Genomic DNA, 15,956 nt, shown 5'->3' on the forward strand with positions numbered 1-15,956 from the left:
TCTGTCTGTCTATCTCTCTCTCTCTCTCTCTGTCTCTCTCTGTCTCTCTCTCTCTGTCTCTCTCTCTCTGTCTCTCTCTCTCTGTCTATGAAGGAACACCACCGATGGTGGAGCAAAAGACATTGGAATTTGGATTGAAATTGGGCAGACAGTGGTCCAGTGATGATGTCAGTAGTTCAATCCCACCATGTCACCTGGTGGAATTCAAAAAGAAATTAATAAATAAACCTTAACTGCTCGCTGAAATGATGTGGCCACTCAGTTCAAGGGCAGTTTAGAGTGGGCAAGAAATGCCCTTGCCAGTGATGCCCTTATCCATGAGATTATATCAAGAAGATCACTGTCTATGATTATACCCCCAGGCCTGATATTAATTGCATTGCTGTCCTCTGCAGCCTGTTCTCTACTGGATCACCCTGACTATCAATCACAGGATCATAGCACTGCCAACAATGTATCAGGGTAAATGTGGCAGGTACAGAGCAAGGCCCTACAACAGGGGTAGTAGGAACAGTGAGGTGGATAAAATCCTAGTTCCTGAGTTGCCACTCTTCAGTGTTAAGGAGAATACGTTAATATCATAATTCCTTTAGCTCAATGCAATGTTGTACATGAAAGGGATTTTTTGTTATGTGGTGAATTATTTCATTTCTTCTCCAGGTGTGTTCAGCTGTGCTCTCTGTTTTATTTTCATATTTTACCAGGGTCTTGAATTTCAGGAGTTCTTGCTCACAAAACTCATTAATGCAGAATATGCTTGCTATAAGGCAGAAAAGTTTGCTAAATTGGAGGTAAGATCTGAATATTTTATAGTGCCGTGGACAGATCATACATACTGTGTGTGTGTGTTTACGTTCTGAAAGCCTGACTTATAATGCAAAGGGACTCTCTAATGTATCCATTATACACTTTACCTTCAACTATTAACAAGTGTGATGTGCATTTCAATTTAAAACATACAAGATCATCTATATCCTGCACTGAAAGGATTGCGCATTTGTTCATAGAGTCATAGAGATGTGCAGCATGGAAACAGACCCTTTGGTCCAACCCGTCCATGCGGACCAGATATTTCAACCAAATCTAGTCCCACCTGCCAGCACCCGGCCCATATCCCTCCAAACCCTTCCTATTCATATACCCATCCAAATGCCTCTTAAATGTTGCAATTGTACCAGCCTCCACCACATCCTCTGGGAGCTCATTCCATACACGTACCATGCTCTGTGTGAAAAGGTTGCCCCTTAGGTCTCTTTTATATCTTCTCCTCTCACCCTAAACCTATGCCCAGACTTTGTCTATTTATCCTATCCATGCTGCTCATAATTTTGTAAACCTCTATAAGGTCACCCCTCAGCCTCTGACGCTCCAGGGAAAACAGCCCCAGCCTGTTCAGCGTCTCCCTGTAGCTCAGATCCTCCAACCCTGGCAACATCCTTGTTAATCTTTTCTGAACCCTTTCACGTTTCACAACATCTGTCCGATAGGAAGGAGACCAGAATTGCATGCAATATTCCAACAGTGGCCTAACCAATGTCCTGTACAGCTGCAACATGACCTCCCAACTCCTGTACTCCATACTCTGACCAGTAAACGAAAGCATACCGAACGCTGCCTTCACTATCCTATCTACCTGCGACTCCACTTTCAAGGAGCTATGAACTGCATTCCAAGGTCTCTTTGTTCAGCAACACTCCCTAGGACCTTACCATTAAGTGTATAAGTCCTGCTAAGATTTGCTTTCCCAAAATGCAGCACCTCGCATTTATCTGAATTAAACTCCATCTGCCACCTGTCAACCCATTGGCCCATCTGGTCCAGATCCTGCTGTAATCGGAGGTAACCCTCTTCGCTGTCCACTACACCTCCAATTTTGGTGTCATCTGCAAACTTACTAACTGTACCTCTTATGCTCGCATCCAAATCATTAATGTAAATGACAAAAGATAGAGGACCCAACACCGATTGTTGTGGCACTCCACTGGTCACAGGTCTCCAGTCTGAAAAACAACCCTCCACCACCACACTGACCTCTACCTTTGAGCCTGTTCTGTATCTAAATGGCTGTTTCTCCCTGTGTTCCATGAGATCTAACCTTGCTAATCAGTCTCCCATGGGGAACCTTGTCAAACGCCTTACTGAAGTCCATATAGATCACATCTACTGCTCTGCCCTCATCAATCCTCATTGTTACTTCTTCAAACAAATTAATCAAGTTTGTGAGACATGACTTCCCATCCACAAAGCCATGTTGACTATCCCTAATCAGTCCTTGCCTTTCCAAATACATGTACATCCTGTCCCTCACGATTCCCTCCAACAACTTGCCCACCACCGAGGTCAGGCTCACCGGTCTATAGTTCCCTGGCTTGCCTTTACCGCCCTTCTTAAACAGTTTGCCAACCTCAGTCTTCCGGCACTTCACCTGTGACTATCGATGATACAAATATCTCAGCAAGAGGCCCAGCAATCACTTCTCTAGCTTCCCACAGAGTTCTCGGGTACACCTGATCAGGTCCTGGGGATTTATCCATCTTTATGCGTTTCAAGACATCCAGCACTTCCTCCTCTGTAATCTGGACATTTTGCAAGATGTCACCATTTGTTGTTTGTGATTTTTAAAAGATGCAATTACATGTTTATTTGAAAGGAAAAACTGCGGAAGGGAGAGCATAGAGTTTCAGCTGGGGTTTCCTGTGGCTCAGAACTAGGGTCTCTACCTTTTAATCCAGAGGATTGGGGTTCAAACTGCACCTGTTCCAGAGTTGTATCATAACATGATTAAAAATATACACAGGGTCAGCAGGTAATAGGGGAAGGAAAATGGACTATTTGCCTTTATTTCAGAGAGAATGGACGATAAAAATAAGAAGGTCATACTAAAGCTATGCAAGGCACTGGTCCAATCACAACTTGAATCCTATGAATAATTTTGGTCCCTTTCTGTCGGGAAAGATATACTGATATATACTGGCAGTCCCAGAGAAGGCTGACTACATTGATTGCAGGTTTCGAGGAAATCGTTGCCGTTTCGAATAAGGAAAGGCAACCTTATTCAAATGTACAAGATTCTCAGGACTTGACTCGAGTAGATGTGGAAAGGTTGTTCTGAGCTAACATCTAGCAGAGAATACGTATTGTCTCCTTTGTGGAGTGTGATCTGTAACATTTTGTGCCAAACATCAGCATTAATATTTATAGTTAATCACTGACTTAAATGTGACTTCTCAGATTAATGGACAAGGCGCTCTTGGGTAGTTGTAATGTGAAGGCTGAGTTATTCATGCTGAATCAAGGAACATTCTGTGACATCTTTTAAAAATGATGTACAAATCAAAAGCAGATGATACAGTGCTGATTTGCCTGAACATCGACAAAGATGTCGCAGCTTTATGGTGAAACTCAACTGGTGATGTAGCTTGGCAAGCACATTGAATAACAAAGGTTAGGTCGGTGATATGTAACTTTGACCATGTGCAGTTTATCTTTGATGTTGAATTTATTGATTAATTTTTCTGTACATGTAATGAAGGAGCGGACCAGGTCAGCTCTGCTGGAGACTCTCTATGAAGAGCTCCATGTAAACAGTCAGGCGATGATGGGCATTAGCAACGAGGATGAGAAGATTGAGAATGGAGGGAGTGGAGGAGGAGGAGGAGGAGGTTTCTTTGAATCCTTTAAGGTAATGTCACCTTTTATCGAATGCACTTCATTAGGTTCACCTTTGTTTACTTACATAGTTTATTCATATTATTTTGCTTAATTTAAAATTGCTTTGAATATTCTTCCCTGAACGAACAAAATAATGTTTCTGTGGTGCTGATATTTTTAAAATGTGCATTGATAAAGCAGATTATGAATCTGATTATACGCCTTAATGTAACTTACTATTTTCACTAATTAACTCTTGCAAGTTAAAAATGTTCTCCCTTGACAATCCCATTGCTTTTCTCTTCATTATAATGAAGAAATTAGGAAATGTAGCGGATATTCTGTCTATTCTTGAAGCATTGCTTTATTGCAGCGAATCCAACATCCAAAAAAACCTTGAAAATGTGTAAGATTGGATTTTATTAACTCAGCATTGTAATGGAGAGTCACTATTATGTGTGGTTGATGCATGGTTAAAAAACTTTGAATTATCAACAAAAACAGTTAACTATTTAGCTCACCGTTTAGCAAAGATTGCCAGCATGAAAAATTGTAAACGAACCATGTGCCTACTTCACATGTTTGTGTTTTAACACTTTGGGCAGATCCAGGAAAATTCTTGGATCCCTCAATTTTCCACTTTTGTAAGTTTTTAATGTGTGGTATCCATGAAATAACAGCAATAAAGTTGCTTGTGTATCAGGAGAAGCATTATTACTGTAATATTACCCCAGCTTACTAAAACAAACATTAGAAAAATATCAAAATGAGGCATTTTAGCCTCGTTATCTTTCTCTGATCCTTATATCCTCTTACTTTCTCCCTGGTCAATTTCTAATAATATGCTTCACTCTTAATGTTTTCTGATTGTTTTTTGATGTCCATCCAGTCATTCTTTCCTCTGTAACCTACCTTCCACCATCTATCTTGGTGGTAAGAGCATGGAATGATTATGATGTAGGCAGATAAACAGGCCCTTCAGCCCAACCAGTCTATGATCCATTCCAGGCCCTTCCCATCTTTCCTAACCTTTTTTCTGCCATTTTAACACTCTTCCCTCCTCTCTTACATTCTGGTCCAACCTCCTCCGTACTACTTGCAACTTACAAATGTTAACATTTAGAAGAAAGTTTTCCTTTGTTTGTTAATAAAATGCTTTTACAAATTTACTGGACATAGCACAACAAAGTAATCAGATGAAAGTGAGGAATATAGAGCTAGTCATGTATTCTGAACCCAGCTGGTGAAGTAGGAAACCAGACACTGATCTTTTACTTCACACGAGATTTACTTAGAAAATGTAATGTCTGCCTCCTTCCCAATAACATCTGGAAGTCTCTCTTTATATGTGCTGAAGATACTTAAGTCAATGTCTTCCACTTGTATATCTTCATCTTAAAATGAACGTACAATTAACATGACCACACTATAATTATTGTGCTACATTGAAACCAGCCAATTGTGTACTGAGGTGTTACATACTGTAAAAGATACCACAGTGTACATCACCCAGCTGAATAAAATCATCCATTCTACCCATTACATGGAGAAGGGAAGTACAGATCATTTCAGTTTCAAGTATTCTGGCTTTTACTTACAATATCTACATACACATTTTACCAAACATTGAGGTGTATGCATCTATAGATGTGTTCAGAGGGTAATTCTAGCCTAACACACTGAGCAGGAGATTCACAGGATTGGTAATTTACTACGTATCCGAGATGACATATCAGCAGAGAGTAAATTTAGTCAGATCATAAAAACCAACATTGTACCCAATTGTCTCGGAGTCCCAATGGGTGGTTTGGTTTAAAGCTTTATCCATAATTTCCATCTTGTAGGAAAAATTGTTCCTGTGAGTCTGGTAAGGAAGTGATGTCCCAGTGAACACACAAGACCTTCCTTTTAAACTGTCTCAATGCACAATGTGAGGCCACAATTCAATGATTTTGTTTATCTTGTCTGAGCAATCCAGGCTCATCGATAGTCATTACAATTTCAAACAATGTATGGATCAGTAATATTGTTTCAATAAAATACCTCTGGCATTATCCAAGCATTGTATCTGGGCGCTGGGGGAGCTGCTGTCTCAGGAGGACTGAAGTCAACAGCAGTAAATGTGTTTGAAAATGGCAAGTTTGTGAATTTCTTCCACAAAAATTCTTTTCCTTACCCCTCCCCCATGAATATATTGTTGGTCATCAGCGGGATTTGGACATCACTATGAAGGTCAGTATTTCTCACCCCCTTGGTAACCATCCCTGAGGGTTGGGCCTTTAGCTGTCACTCCACCTCCAAACATCAATGTTTTAATTACTTGTCTCTGTTTGCTCTGCCTTCTCCTATAAGTGCTAACCTCTCCTGAATTACATTTGGCCAAAGTGCTAGGCCATCTCATTTGGCTGCCTGTTCAACTCCTGTAGCCCCGCCCCACCCCGCCCAACCCCGCCCATGAGATGTGATAGTTTGTCATAGCCCATTTTAAGCAACTGTACAAAGTGCAGGTCTCTCCCAGGGCCTGACAGAGTAAGAAGTGTAACCATCCCAGGGAAGGACGGAGGCTTTTCCATTTGATCTTTGTATTCAGGAGATTAAAGACTTATATTTTGTGAAATGGTTCTGCAGTTCTGTCACAAGGTACTACTAATTGGATATCCTGTATAAAAGTTAACTGAGGGGCTCACTCACTCACAGTCGGAACAGTTTCAGTATTTTAAAAGGATGATTTCTTTCCACACATCCTAATAATTAGCAAATCTGTACCATCCACCTCAGCCTGCTCAGGCCTGTTATGACATCTCCGAAACAGGTTGGATTTGAACCCAGGCCCCCTGTCTCAGAGGGAAGGGCCCCCCCCTAATACTTTCTTTCTGACTAATTAATCACATTGCAAACATTTGCTACCTTTATTGTCACCCTCAGGAAAACATTGTCTCTTTTCCAATTCTTACAATAAAATTCAAATGATCTCTAAGATTGCTAATTTAGAAATAATTGGCACTTGATTGAAGAGTCTTTTGCCCTGGCCTGAAAACAGCAGGAACTGGATTGAGACCAGATCCATTTCATGCAGCATTAAACTGACATTTAAAACAAGAACTTTGTCAGTAATGTTGTGCCTTGTAAATAGCATCATAGTGAATTGATGCTGCTCCCTTCTGCAATGAGACACGAGCTGATTGCATCAACTGCTTTTGTTGCTTATATAGCCCTATGTATTCAGACAGAACCCCCACTGAAACAGTGCACAGAGCTGAACTGACAAATATCGGCAAAATGTTTAAGTTAATGTAAACTTAATGTAGCTGAATATTTAATTATGGTTATTAGAAATGGAATAACAGACTACTTAGAAACTGCCTTGATATTGATGCCAATCAATTCAGTCTTGTCTTTTTAATTCAAAGTATAAATCTCACTTTCCCATAAATGGTTGAGGTGCAATGTTTCTTTTAATAAATAAACAATGCCCTCAAGATAAATGAAATTGAGTTAAAATAATTTTGATGGGAAAGCTTGAAAGGTAACAGCACAGGCAGTTTAAATCCCAGAAATCTTGTTTATTCAACTGCTTGAATTAGATTGTTAATCAATGTGATATTTATAGTGGATACAAAAAAATGTATTTTGCTCTTGGCTTCCCATTATGGATCAACTTTTCACAACTGAGTACTGAATTGTGGTTTAATACATCTGCAATTTTGTAGGCAGTGGGTCTGAATGATTTTCAATCCCGTAGTGATTTAGGGAGATGCACATGTTGCATCTGCCTTCTATGTGCATCAGTCTGTTGTTGTGTGTGTGTGTCAGAGCTGTCCTGGTCTATAGCATGTTTGCATTTGATCTACTTGGTGCTTAAGAGGATGCATGCAGTACTGGTTACTCACTTGTATGCACTTGCCTGAGCTTCCTTTGGTTCTACCCCATGGTTCTTACAGAGGCTCCATCTCTTTGATCTCCCTCACAATCTAGTGAAAACATGTCTGTTTGATCACCCATAAGATCAAGAGCATGCCTAAAACTAATCCCCTTGATAGTTTATCAAACTTGCATATGAGCTTTTACCTCCCTGGTGAACTGATGCATGTGGTTCAGTCTTGGTTGGTGAGCTGTGACGAGTGTATATATGTCTGGTCTTGATGTTGTGCAACAAGTATACATGTACCTGACTTGTACCAAGGATTGTTCTAAAAGTGGATCAGTAAGATCACCTACTTCTCAGATTCTGCTTGTCAAGGGTTATTCTCTAAGACCTCTTGTTTGGATAGTTTATCAATTCAGACAATTTGAATTCATAGTTGCAAATCAAATCCAACAGTTTATGTAACTGGAAAATTTCTTTGGACACCAAAGATCAATTAGTCAAAGCATCTTTTGTGTTGAAATAAAGTTATCAGATCCTTAGCAGCTGCCTTTAAAGATGAGAGATTTCCTTTCAACAATCAGCTTATAGTCTCACTGGCGTTCCATCATACAGGAGACTGTGCTAACCAATGATAAGGTTATGTAGCTGTGATTGTTTTGTCTATCTCACGGAGAACTACTTCAGGCTCAGAATGCGTCAGTAGCAGAGATCATTGCCTTCCAGCAACACGAGTGTAAGTTATATTTTTGGAAAAGAAGTTTGACCAACTCTGAAACGAAATTGGTTTTACATAGAGGACCTAGAATATGTGCTGTCATGTGATAGAAATTGGTAACTTCTGGTATTTAATTTGACAGATTGAGGCTCGGGGAACTCGGCTGTATTCGAAGTCTCAAAACTGATGAGGAAGATCTGTGCTCCGAAACATTTCCAATAACATTCCAGCCCCTATTGTTCATAGAAAAGCATGTTCACCAGCTATCCAGATGTAATATGGCAGCATTAACTAATTAAATCTTATTTTAATTCATTGACAGATGTAATATGGCAGCATTAACTAATTAAATCTTATTTTAATTCATTGGTTGGCTTTGAGTGGCTGCTGCCCATTTTATTCCACGAGAAATGCCATCAGCAGTTCTGCTCATTATTAGTTTAAAATTACGTATTCATTAGTTTCAATAAGGTGGAGATAAAATGTTATTTTTCAAGAGAATATGCTTCACAAAGTCATTACTTTAAAGGATATAAAAGCTGCAGGAGATCAGTGTAAAATATCAGTGCTCAATTTCAAACAGACGTCAGCTCTGTTCTGCTCTCTCACTTGGATCTGTGAAGATAGCAAAGGCTGGAGAGATGAGGAGAAAAATGAGAATGATCAGGAGGTAGTGTTCAGGGATTTGAAACACTTATTTAAAAATGACATAGAAATGGATATGTCAGGGAGCTGAAGTCTGCATCAATAAAGCTCTTTTATTGCATTCATTGCACCATAGTGAGATGCAAATGTGTGAGTAAACCCTACTATTTCTGCCTGAAATAAACAAATTTAAAATGTTAGAACCACAAACTTTGAAATTAGCATTGGACTGGTGGCCTGGAGCAATACATTTAAGCTACAGAGATGTACCTTGCGGACTAGAGAAAGCAGGAGCATTAAAGATCCAGGACAATGTTTCAACTTCACTGTGCTACCTGGAACAGAAATAAATACCTGCTGAAATGGTGTTACTTACATAAATAGCTCTTTTGTAATTAAACTTACTTTAAAGAGTCACTACTGGGAGTTTGGCAAGCAAAAGAGAGACTGAATTACAGCTGCTTATAGAGCCCCATAAGACTGACGTTTGGATTAATTAAAAGACCTCTACGTATTATTAAATAAATGTTGAACTCCTGTTGGGCTATGGTAGAACCTGACTGCTGGTATGGAATAAGCTAGGGGGCAATAATGGAACATCTGCTTTTGGAAACTGGTGCAGTTCAATGCATGGGCACATTTTGTCAACCAAAGGGGAATATAATATCTCAACAGAAAGGAGATCTTGACCATCCTGATGTCTTCACATTGTATAAAGCTCTAGAATCTGAACACATGGACTTCCAGTAAAGACTTCAGTAGCAACACTCTCCATGGATCATCAAAGATAATGATAATCATTTCTGACTAAATGTAGGTCTGACATGCCACATTCTCAGAGTAAAGTCCTAACACTGGATGAATCATTCACATTTATTTCAATGAAGTAAAAGATTAAATGAATTTCTCATTCTCCAAATACAACTGCTGCTGCCCATATTAACTTAATTCGAGACAATCCGTAAAACATGACATATGACTGATTAACCCTTTTTTATTCAGCGGGTGATTAGAAGTCGAAGCCAGTCGATGGATGCCATGGGTCACAGCAATAAGAAACAGAACACTGTCTCTACCAGTCACAGTGGCAGTTTCACCCACAACACAGGAGAAACCATCAAAGCCCCTGGCATTGTAAGTACCAGCCCCCTTTAGACTTACACACAATGAAATCAACAACAGTATAAGTACAGAAATCAGCAATATAACTTCAAAAACCAGTTCGTGGAATGTTTAACTCTTTAAATACACATTTAGCAAGTCAGAGGCAAACAGAATACATTCAAACCTAATTGTAATAAAATCCTGAAGAATCGAACTTCTGGTGCTACAATGAGGTCCATGTTCCAGTGAATGTCACACAGCATAGAGGGGAAAAGTAAAATGGTAAGTCACGTGAAAAAGTCAACATCCAAGATCCACCAATATTCTGAGGGATAGTTAGTCATGGATGCTTTTGTACGGATACATTGAAAATAAAGAATATGTTGTCACTATTACCATAACTGAGAGAACTTTGCTCCAACTGTGTTATTTTTCTACAATATCATCACTAACAACAGTATTATAACAGGCTTAGAATATGAGTAAGAGCTATTAAACGTGTCTGTGTCATTTATACATCGTCTATAAATTATTTAGGACCATATAGAAATGCAATTTTATTTCTTTATCATGACTGGCACAAGATTATTCTGATCAGCATGGCTTCTTCACCAAAAGTCTTTTGAATATATTTTTATTTTCAGTATCTTGCAGACCACAAACGTTAAGATATCAATGTTTTCATTGCAATTGCTAATTTGCTTTGGTGGCTGTATTTAACCCACTTTCACAAGCTCCAGTTTTCAAGTCCTAAGTCAGCCTGCCTCAGCTGGGGGAGAGGTTGGACCTGTCGATGATCCAGGTGATGGGAGATGGCAGGACCCTATGTTCCCGATTGGAAGTAAACTTTATCAGGCAATTCCCATTTGTCATTAAAATGAGCATGAAATATAAAAGCGTAACAGAACAGGGTGAACAATAACTTTGGTATCTTTGAAATCCTTTGAGGAATTGGCCATTTGGTCTCTCAAGAATGCTCCACCATTTTAAAAGGAAACACACCTGGCTTTGTGCTTGAATGTCACTTTTCTGCCCATTTCCTCTCATCTATTTAATGACAAAATATCTTGAGCTGTGATTAGAGGCTTAACATCGGACCGAGCATCCATAACTCACCGGAACAAAGAATTCCAAACATTCACCACCTTCAAAGTGAAGATGTTTTCCCTCGGTTCAACTATTAACCTTTATCTGAAGATGTTGCTCCCAATTTGGAGCTCTCGCCAACTGAAACAGGCGCTCAACACCTAACTGTAGAAGATAAATACAAAAGGTCAGAGGTCATTGCACTGATGGGACTTCAGATCCAAAGCTATCACACAACACTTACCTCCTTTAGAATCATTTCAAAGCTTATTCCTTGAACACTTTACCCAAACAAAACACTCAAATATCAACCACAATTTGTATAGAATCACAGGATCCCCACTGTGTGGAAGCAGGCCATTTGACCCATTGTGTCCACACCAACCCTCCAAAGAGCATCAAAGCCAAACCCACCCCTTACCCTATCTCTGTAACCCTGCATTTTCCATGGCTAATCCACCTAACTCTCACAACCCTGCACACTATGGGCAATTCAGCATAGCCAATCCACCCTAACCTGCAAATCTCTGAACTGTAAGAAGAAACTGGAGCACCCAGAGGACACGGGGAGAACATGCAAATTCCACACAAGCAGTCGTCCGAGGGTGGAGTTGAACCCGGGTCCCTGGCTCATGCCCACCTTGTATGATAAAGCTTTTCCTGGTGTCAGTCCTGAACTTGCTTTGGCAAGCCCAAAGGTGTTTTATAAATATCTAAAGAACTAGAGGATAACCAAAGCATATGGAGGTCCAATTGGAGAAAGCAAAGATAACCTGTGTGGGAGGTGGAAAACCTGGCTATGGTTCTTAATGTCTATTTGACATCTGCCATCACAAACGGCAGTGAGGATGTAAGTGCTACAGCTAAGGAGGAGTCTGTAAAATTGAATGGGATAAACATTGAGGTGTTCAGTGTCTTTGGAAGCAGATAAATTGCCAGGCCAGGACAACATGTACCCAAATGGTGGCGGGTTAGGGATTATTTTCCAGTCCTTTCTGCCTGCAGACATAGTGCCAGAAGGCTGGTGAATTAATAAGACAGCATGATTATTTAAAATTAGGGGAAGGAAAATGCCAAATAATGACCATAGTCTGACCTTGGTAGCGGTCAAATTATTGAAAACATTTTGACGGAGCATATGGTCACAGACAGAAGCTATGTGTTCCCTTAGTGCCAGCCATCTGTATGGTTTGTTACATGACGGGTCTGTTTGCTTACTCTTGGATTGAACGTTATAAACAGTAGGCCATTTGGCCCCTTCGAGCCTTTTCTGCCTTCAATAAGATGTGGCTGATGTGTTAGTGTTCCGAATTCCACATTCCCATTGATTGCTAATTACTTTTGATTCCCTGCGTAACAAGAATCTGTCTGAAAATATTCATTGATCCCCATCTCTGCTGTCTTTTGGTAGGAGTCCCAAACTCTGTCAACCCACTCAGAGAAAGACTTGCTCCTTGTCTCTGCCCTGACAGAACAACCCTAATTTAAGTCCCTTTTTCTGGACTGATTCACCCTTTCCGTATTCACCTTGTTGAGACCATTCAGGATCTTGGACAATTCAATCAAGCCACCCTTTTAAATTCCAAGCTACACACTCCAGGTATCAATCTAATAATATTGCTCTGAACCACTTCCAACGCATTTACACCCTTTCTTGAATAATGAGAACATAAACATGGTGCTCAATTGTGGCACTTAATTGAGTTATCTAGAAGCAAGCCTTTGTAAGTTTGAAATTAAAGAATGTTCTCTTACACACATCAAATTGACTGTAACACTGATGATATCATTGATATGTTGGAGAAAGAGTTGTAGATGGGGGTGGGAATGGGTCTGAAAGAAGGAATATTCCACGTACCTCACAAAGAGACAGGCTCTGGGACACCTCCTCCTATCTCCCCCAGACTAAAGAGACAGGCATAACTGGGGCCAATGTAGGTGCCCATGGCCACCCCTCTGATGTGAAGAAAATGGGAAGAATTAAAGAAGAAGTTGTTGAGGGTGAGGACGAGCTCAGCCGGGCGGAAAAGGCTGGGGGTTGGAGATGGTTCCGGCCTTTGTTCCAGGAAGAAGTGGAGAGCCCTGAGACCATCCTGACAAGGCATGGACATGGAGAGGGATTGCACGTCCATGGTAAAGAGGAGGTGGCTGGAGCCAGCAAACTGGAAATTCTGAAATTGAGGTAAAGCGTCAGAAAAATTGCTCACCTCGAGAAAACAATCGAGGTGAGGTAGGAGAAAATAACTTGTATGGGGCAGAAACAATGGGTCTACCTGGACAGTGCTACATGTGGCTTTTGGGAGAAGATAAGGAGCTGTATGGGGTTCAGGGTTGATGAGCTGCAAGGCTCTCAAATGTGATGACGTTGGTGACCATTGTGAACACAATGGTCTGATGATCAATAATAGGGTCATGGTCCGGGGTGGGGTGGGGATAGGAGGAGGTGTCCGACCCACCACAATGTAGAGGTTAGGTCACTAGGCAACAACAGCACCACCCTTATCAGCATTGTAATTACTACATCAGAATTGGATCTGAGAACACAGAGTTCACAAGGAGATAGGTTCCAATGGATAATGGGGGCCAAGAAATTAAGGTGACTGATGTTATACCGGCAGTTCCCAATGAGCCGGAGGGATGGGTCCAGGTGGTGGGAGACTGTTGGAGGTGAGTGAGGGGTCTGTGGGTCAGGGAGAGCACTCCAACCCAAAGAAATGGGCATTGAAGCAATGAAAGAAGATTTCAACGTCACATTGTGCCCAAACTTCTTTGGGACAGAGGGATAAAACTTGGATTTCTGCGGAATACAGAATATTCAGCATCGAAGAGCGAAAGGTCAGAAGAGATGGTAAATACCCAACAGATGATGGGGTCAGGAGAAAGGATGGAATCAGAGAAAAGGGGAGGGGAGGAAGGTTCCCGAGGGGAGGAAGGTTCTTGAGGGGTACGGGTATCTCTGAGTTCCTCCAGCTTGTGGTCCTTGAAGCTTGAAATGAAGAGAAAACGTTTCTTGTTAGTGTTGAATGAGCCAGAGAATGAAGTGAAACCAGGGTCAGGACAACTCTGAGCCAGCATGAGGTGGTGCTGATGGAGAGAGAGAGGTACAGAATGTGCATGGCATTGAGTGTGGATCTCACCATGCAGTGAGAACAGTTCTGAGGAGCATTGTGGTATTTATGTTGATTCCAACATCCTGTATTGCAGTATAAGAGTTCTGAGATACACCCCATCTTGTTTGGAAGCTATCCCCTTAAAAGTTCACTCTTGCTTGTTACTAATTGAGTTCTGACCTTTCCTTTTGTTCAGGATGAACCCTACAGACTCGACATTCCATTGTCATTTTGTGTTGACCCATCCTTAAAGAGATTTTGTGAACCACTGAATGGCATGTCCATATTTAATTAGGTTTTGCTTTCACATGTGGTACTACCTGAAGCTCAAATATCAAAGGTCACACAGATTGCAGCAGTCATCTTAAAGGTGGTTGGTGTCTAATTTTTAAAACTGTTGAATGAGTGCTCTAAACATGGTGTTTCTGTATTGACTGAGACAGAAAGGAAAGTGCTATTTGACCTATTAATTGGAGCTTTTTGAGGATGTAACAAGGAAAATGATCAAAAAGAGCAAGCAGACATATTACACTGATTTCCAAAACACATTCAATAAGGCACCACTGAAAAGGTTACAAAGCACGATGAGTGCTCAGGGAGTTGGAGATGATACATTCACTTGAATAGAGGATAGATTAGCAGACAGGAAGCAGGCAAGAGGGATAAATGGAACATTGGGCAAAAGTGAGGACTGCAGATGCTGGAGATCAGAGTCTAGATTAGAGTGGTGCTGGAAAAACACAGCAGGTCAGGCAGCATCCGAGGAGCAGGAAAATGGGACATTGTCAAGTTGTTGGGATGTGACTAGTGAAGTGTTGCAAAGACCCATGTTAGGCGTCAGTATGTATGATTCATAGCAGTGACTTGAACAAAATGACAGAGTTTAAGTATTCACGTTTGCAGATGATACAAAGAAAGGCAGAAATATAACCAGTGGGAAAGACACCGAGGCTGGAAAAACATAGAGAGAGTGTGAGTGGGCAAGAAGATGACAGATGGAGGATAATGTTATTCATTTTGCTTTTAAGGATAGAGGCAAAATATTTAAAAATGTGTGAAACATTTAAATGTTGGCGTTCTGAGAGAGCTGGGTGCAGTCTGAGAGGTAGTGTACACCAAGCAATTAGAAAGGTAAACAGCATACCCTGTCTTTGGAGTACAAGAATAAAGAAGTCTTATTGTAACCTTGTAGGGTTTGGTGGGACCTGACATATACTGAACAGATTGGTCTCTGTATTCAAGGAAGCAAATAATTAAACTGGGTGTAGTGAAGTGAAAGCTGACAGGGTTGGTCCCTGGGTTGAGAGAGCTGCCCTCTATGGGAGGCTAACTAAGTTAATAGAGTTAAAAATCACACAACACCAGATTATAGCCCAACAGGTTTAATTGGAAGCACACTAGCTTTAGGAGCGTCGCTCCTTCATCAGGTGACAGTGGAGGGCTCGATCCTAACACACAGAATTTACAGCAAAAGTTTACAGTGTGATGTAACTGAAATTATACATTGAAAAATTGATTGTCTGTTAAGTCTTTCATCTGTTTGAATACCATGATAGTTTCACTTCTTTCTTGTGTAAATCACAAAACCTTTTTTAAAATGTTGCATTCTCAGGTTAGCTGTTAACAATGGTGATAGCTAGACAATATGCTGAAGGTGTTAGCCCCCTGTGTTCTCTGTCTGTGCCATGATGTTTAGATTGATTCTAATCTAAAAAGTGAGATAACGGAGTTTTACATTAATTCATGCAGTTTTTGAGCTCAGAGTTCTACATGAATG

At 40.6% G+C, this 15,956-nt stretch overlaps 1 protein-coding gene across 16 annotated transcripts in view; it reads left to right on the top strand.

The window, feature by feature from the left end:
- The window catches only part of rap1gapa (RAP1 GTPase activating protein a), a 566,513-nt gene that overhangs the window by 486,629 nt on the left and 63,928 nt on the right, over positions 1–15,956 (top strand). For 13 of the 16 annotated variants that reach the window (XM_043676342.1, XM_043676343.1, XM_043676331.1 and 10 more), the window contains 3 exons: positions 705–791; positions 3,533–3,682; positions 9,882–10,013. In XM_043676342.1, coding sequence (XP_043532277.1) covers positions 705–791; positions 3,533–3,682; positions 9,882–10,013 — 369 coding nt within the window. Of the gene's footprint in view, positions 1–704; positions 792–3,532; positions 3,683–8,376; positions 8,595–9,881; positions 10,014–15,956 lie in introns of those variants that run through there. The other 3 variants (XM_043676338.1, XM_043676341.1, XM_043676346.1) reach the window with 2 other exon arrangements.

This window comes from Chiloscyllium plagiosum, chromosome 34, assembly GCF_004010195.1.
Source record: "Chiloscyllium plagiosum isolate BGI_BamShark_2017 chromosome 34, ASM401019v2, whole genome shotgun sequence".
Classification (NCBI taxonomy): Eukaryota; Metazoa; Chordata; class Chondrichthyes; order Orectolobiformes; family Hemiscylliidae; genus Chiloscyllium; species Chiloscyllium plagiosum.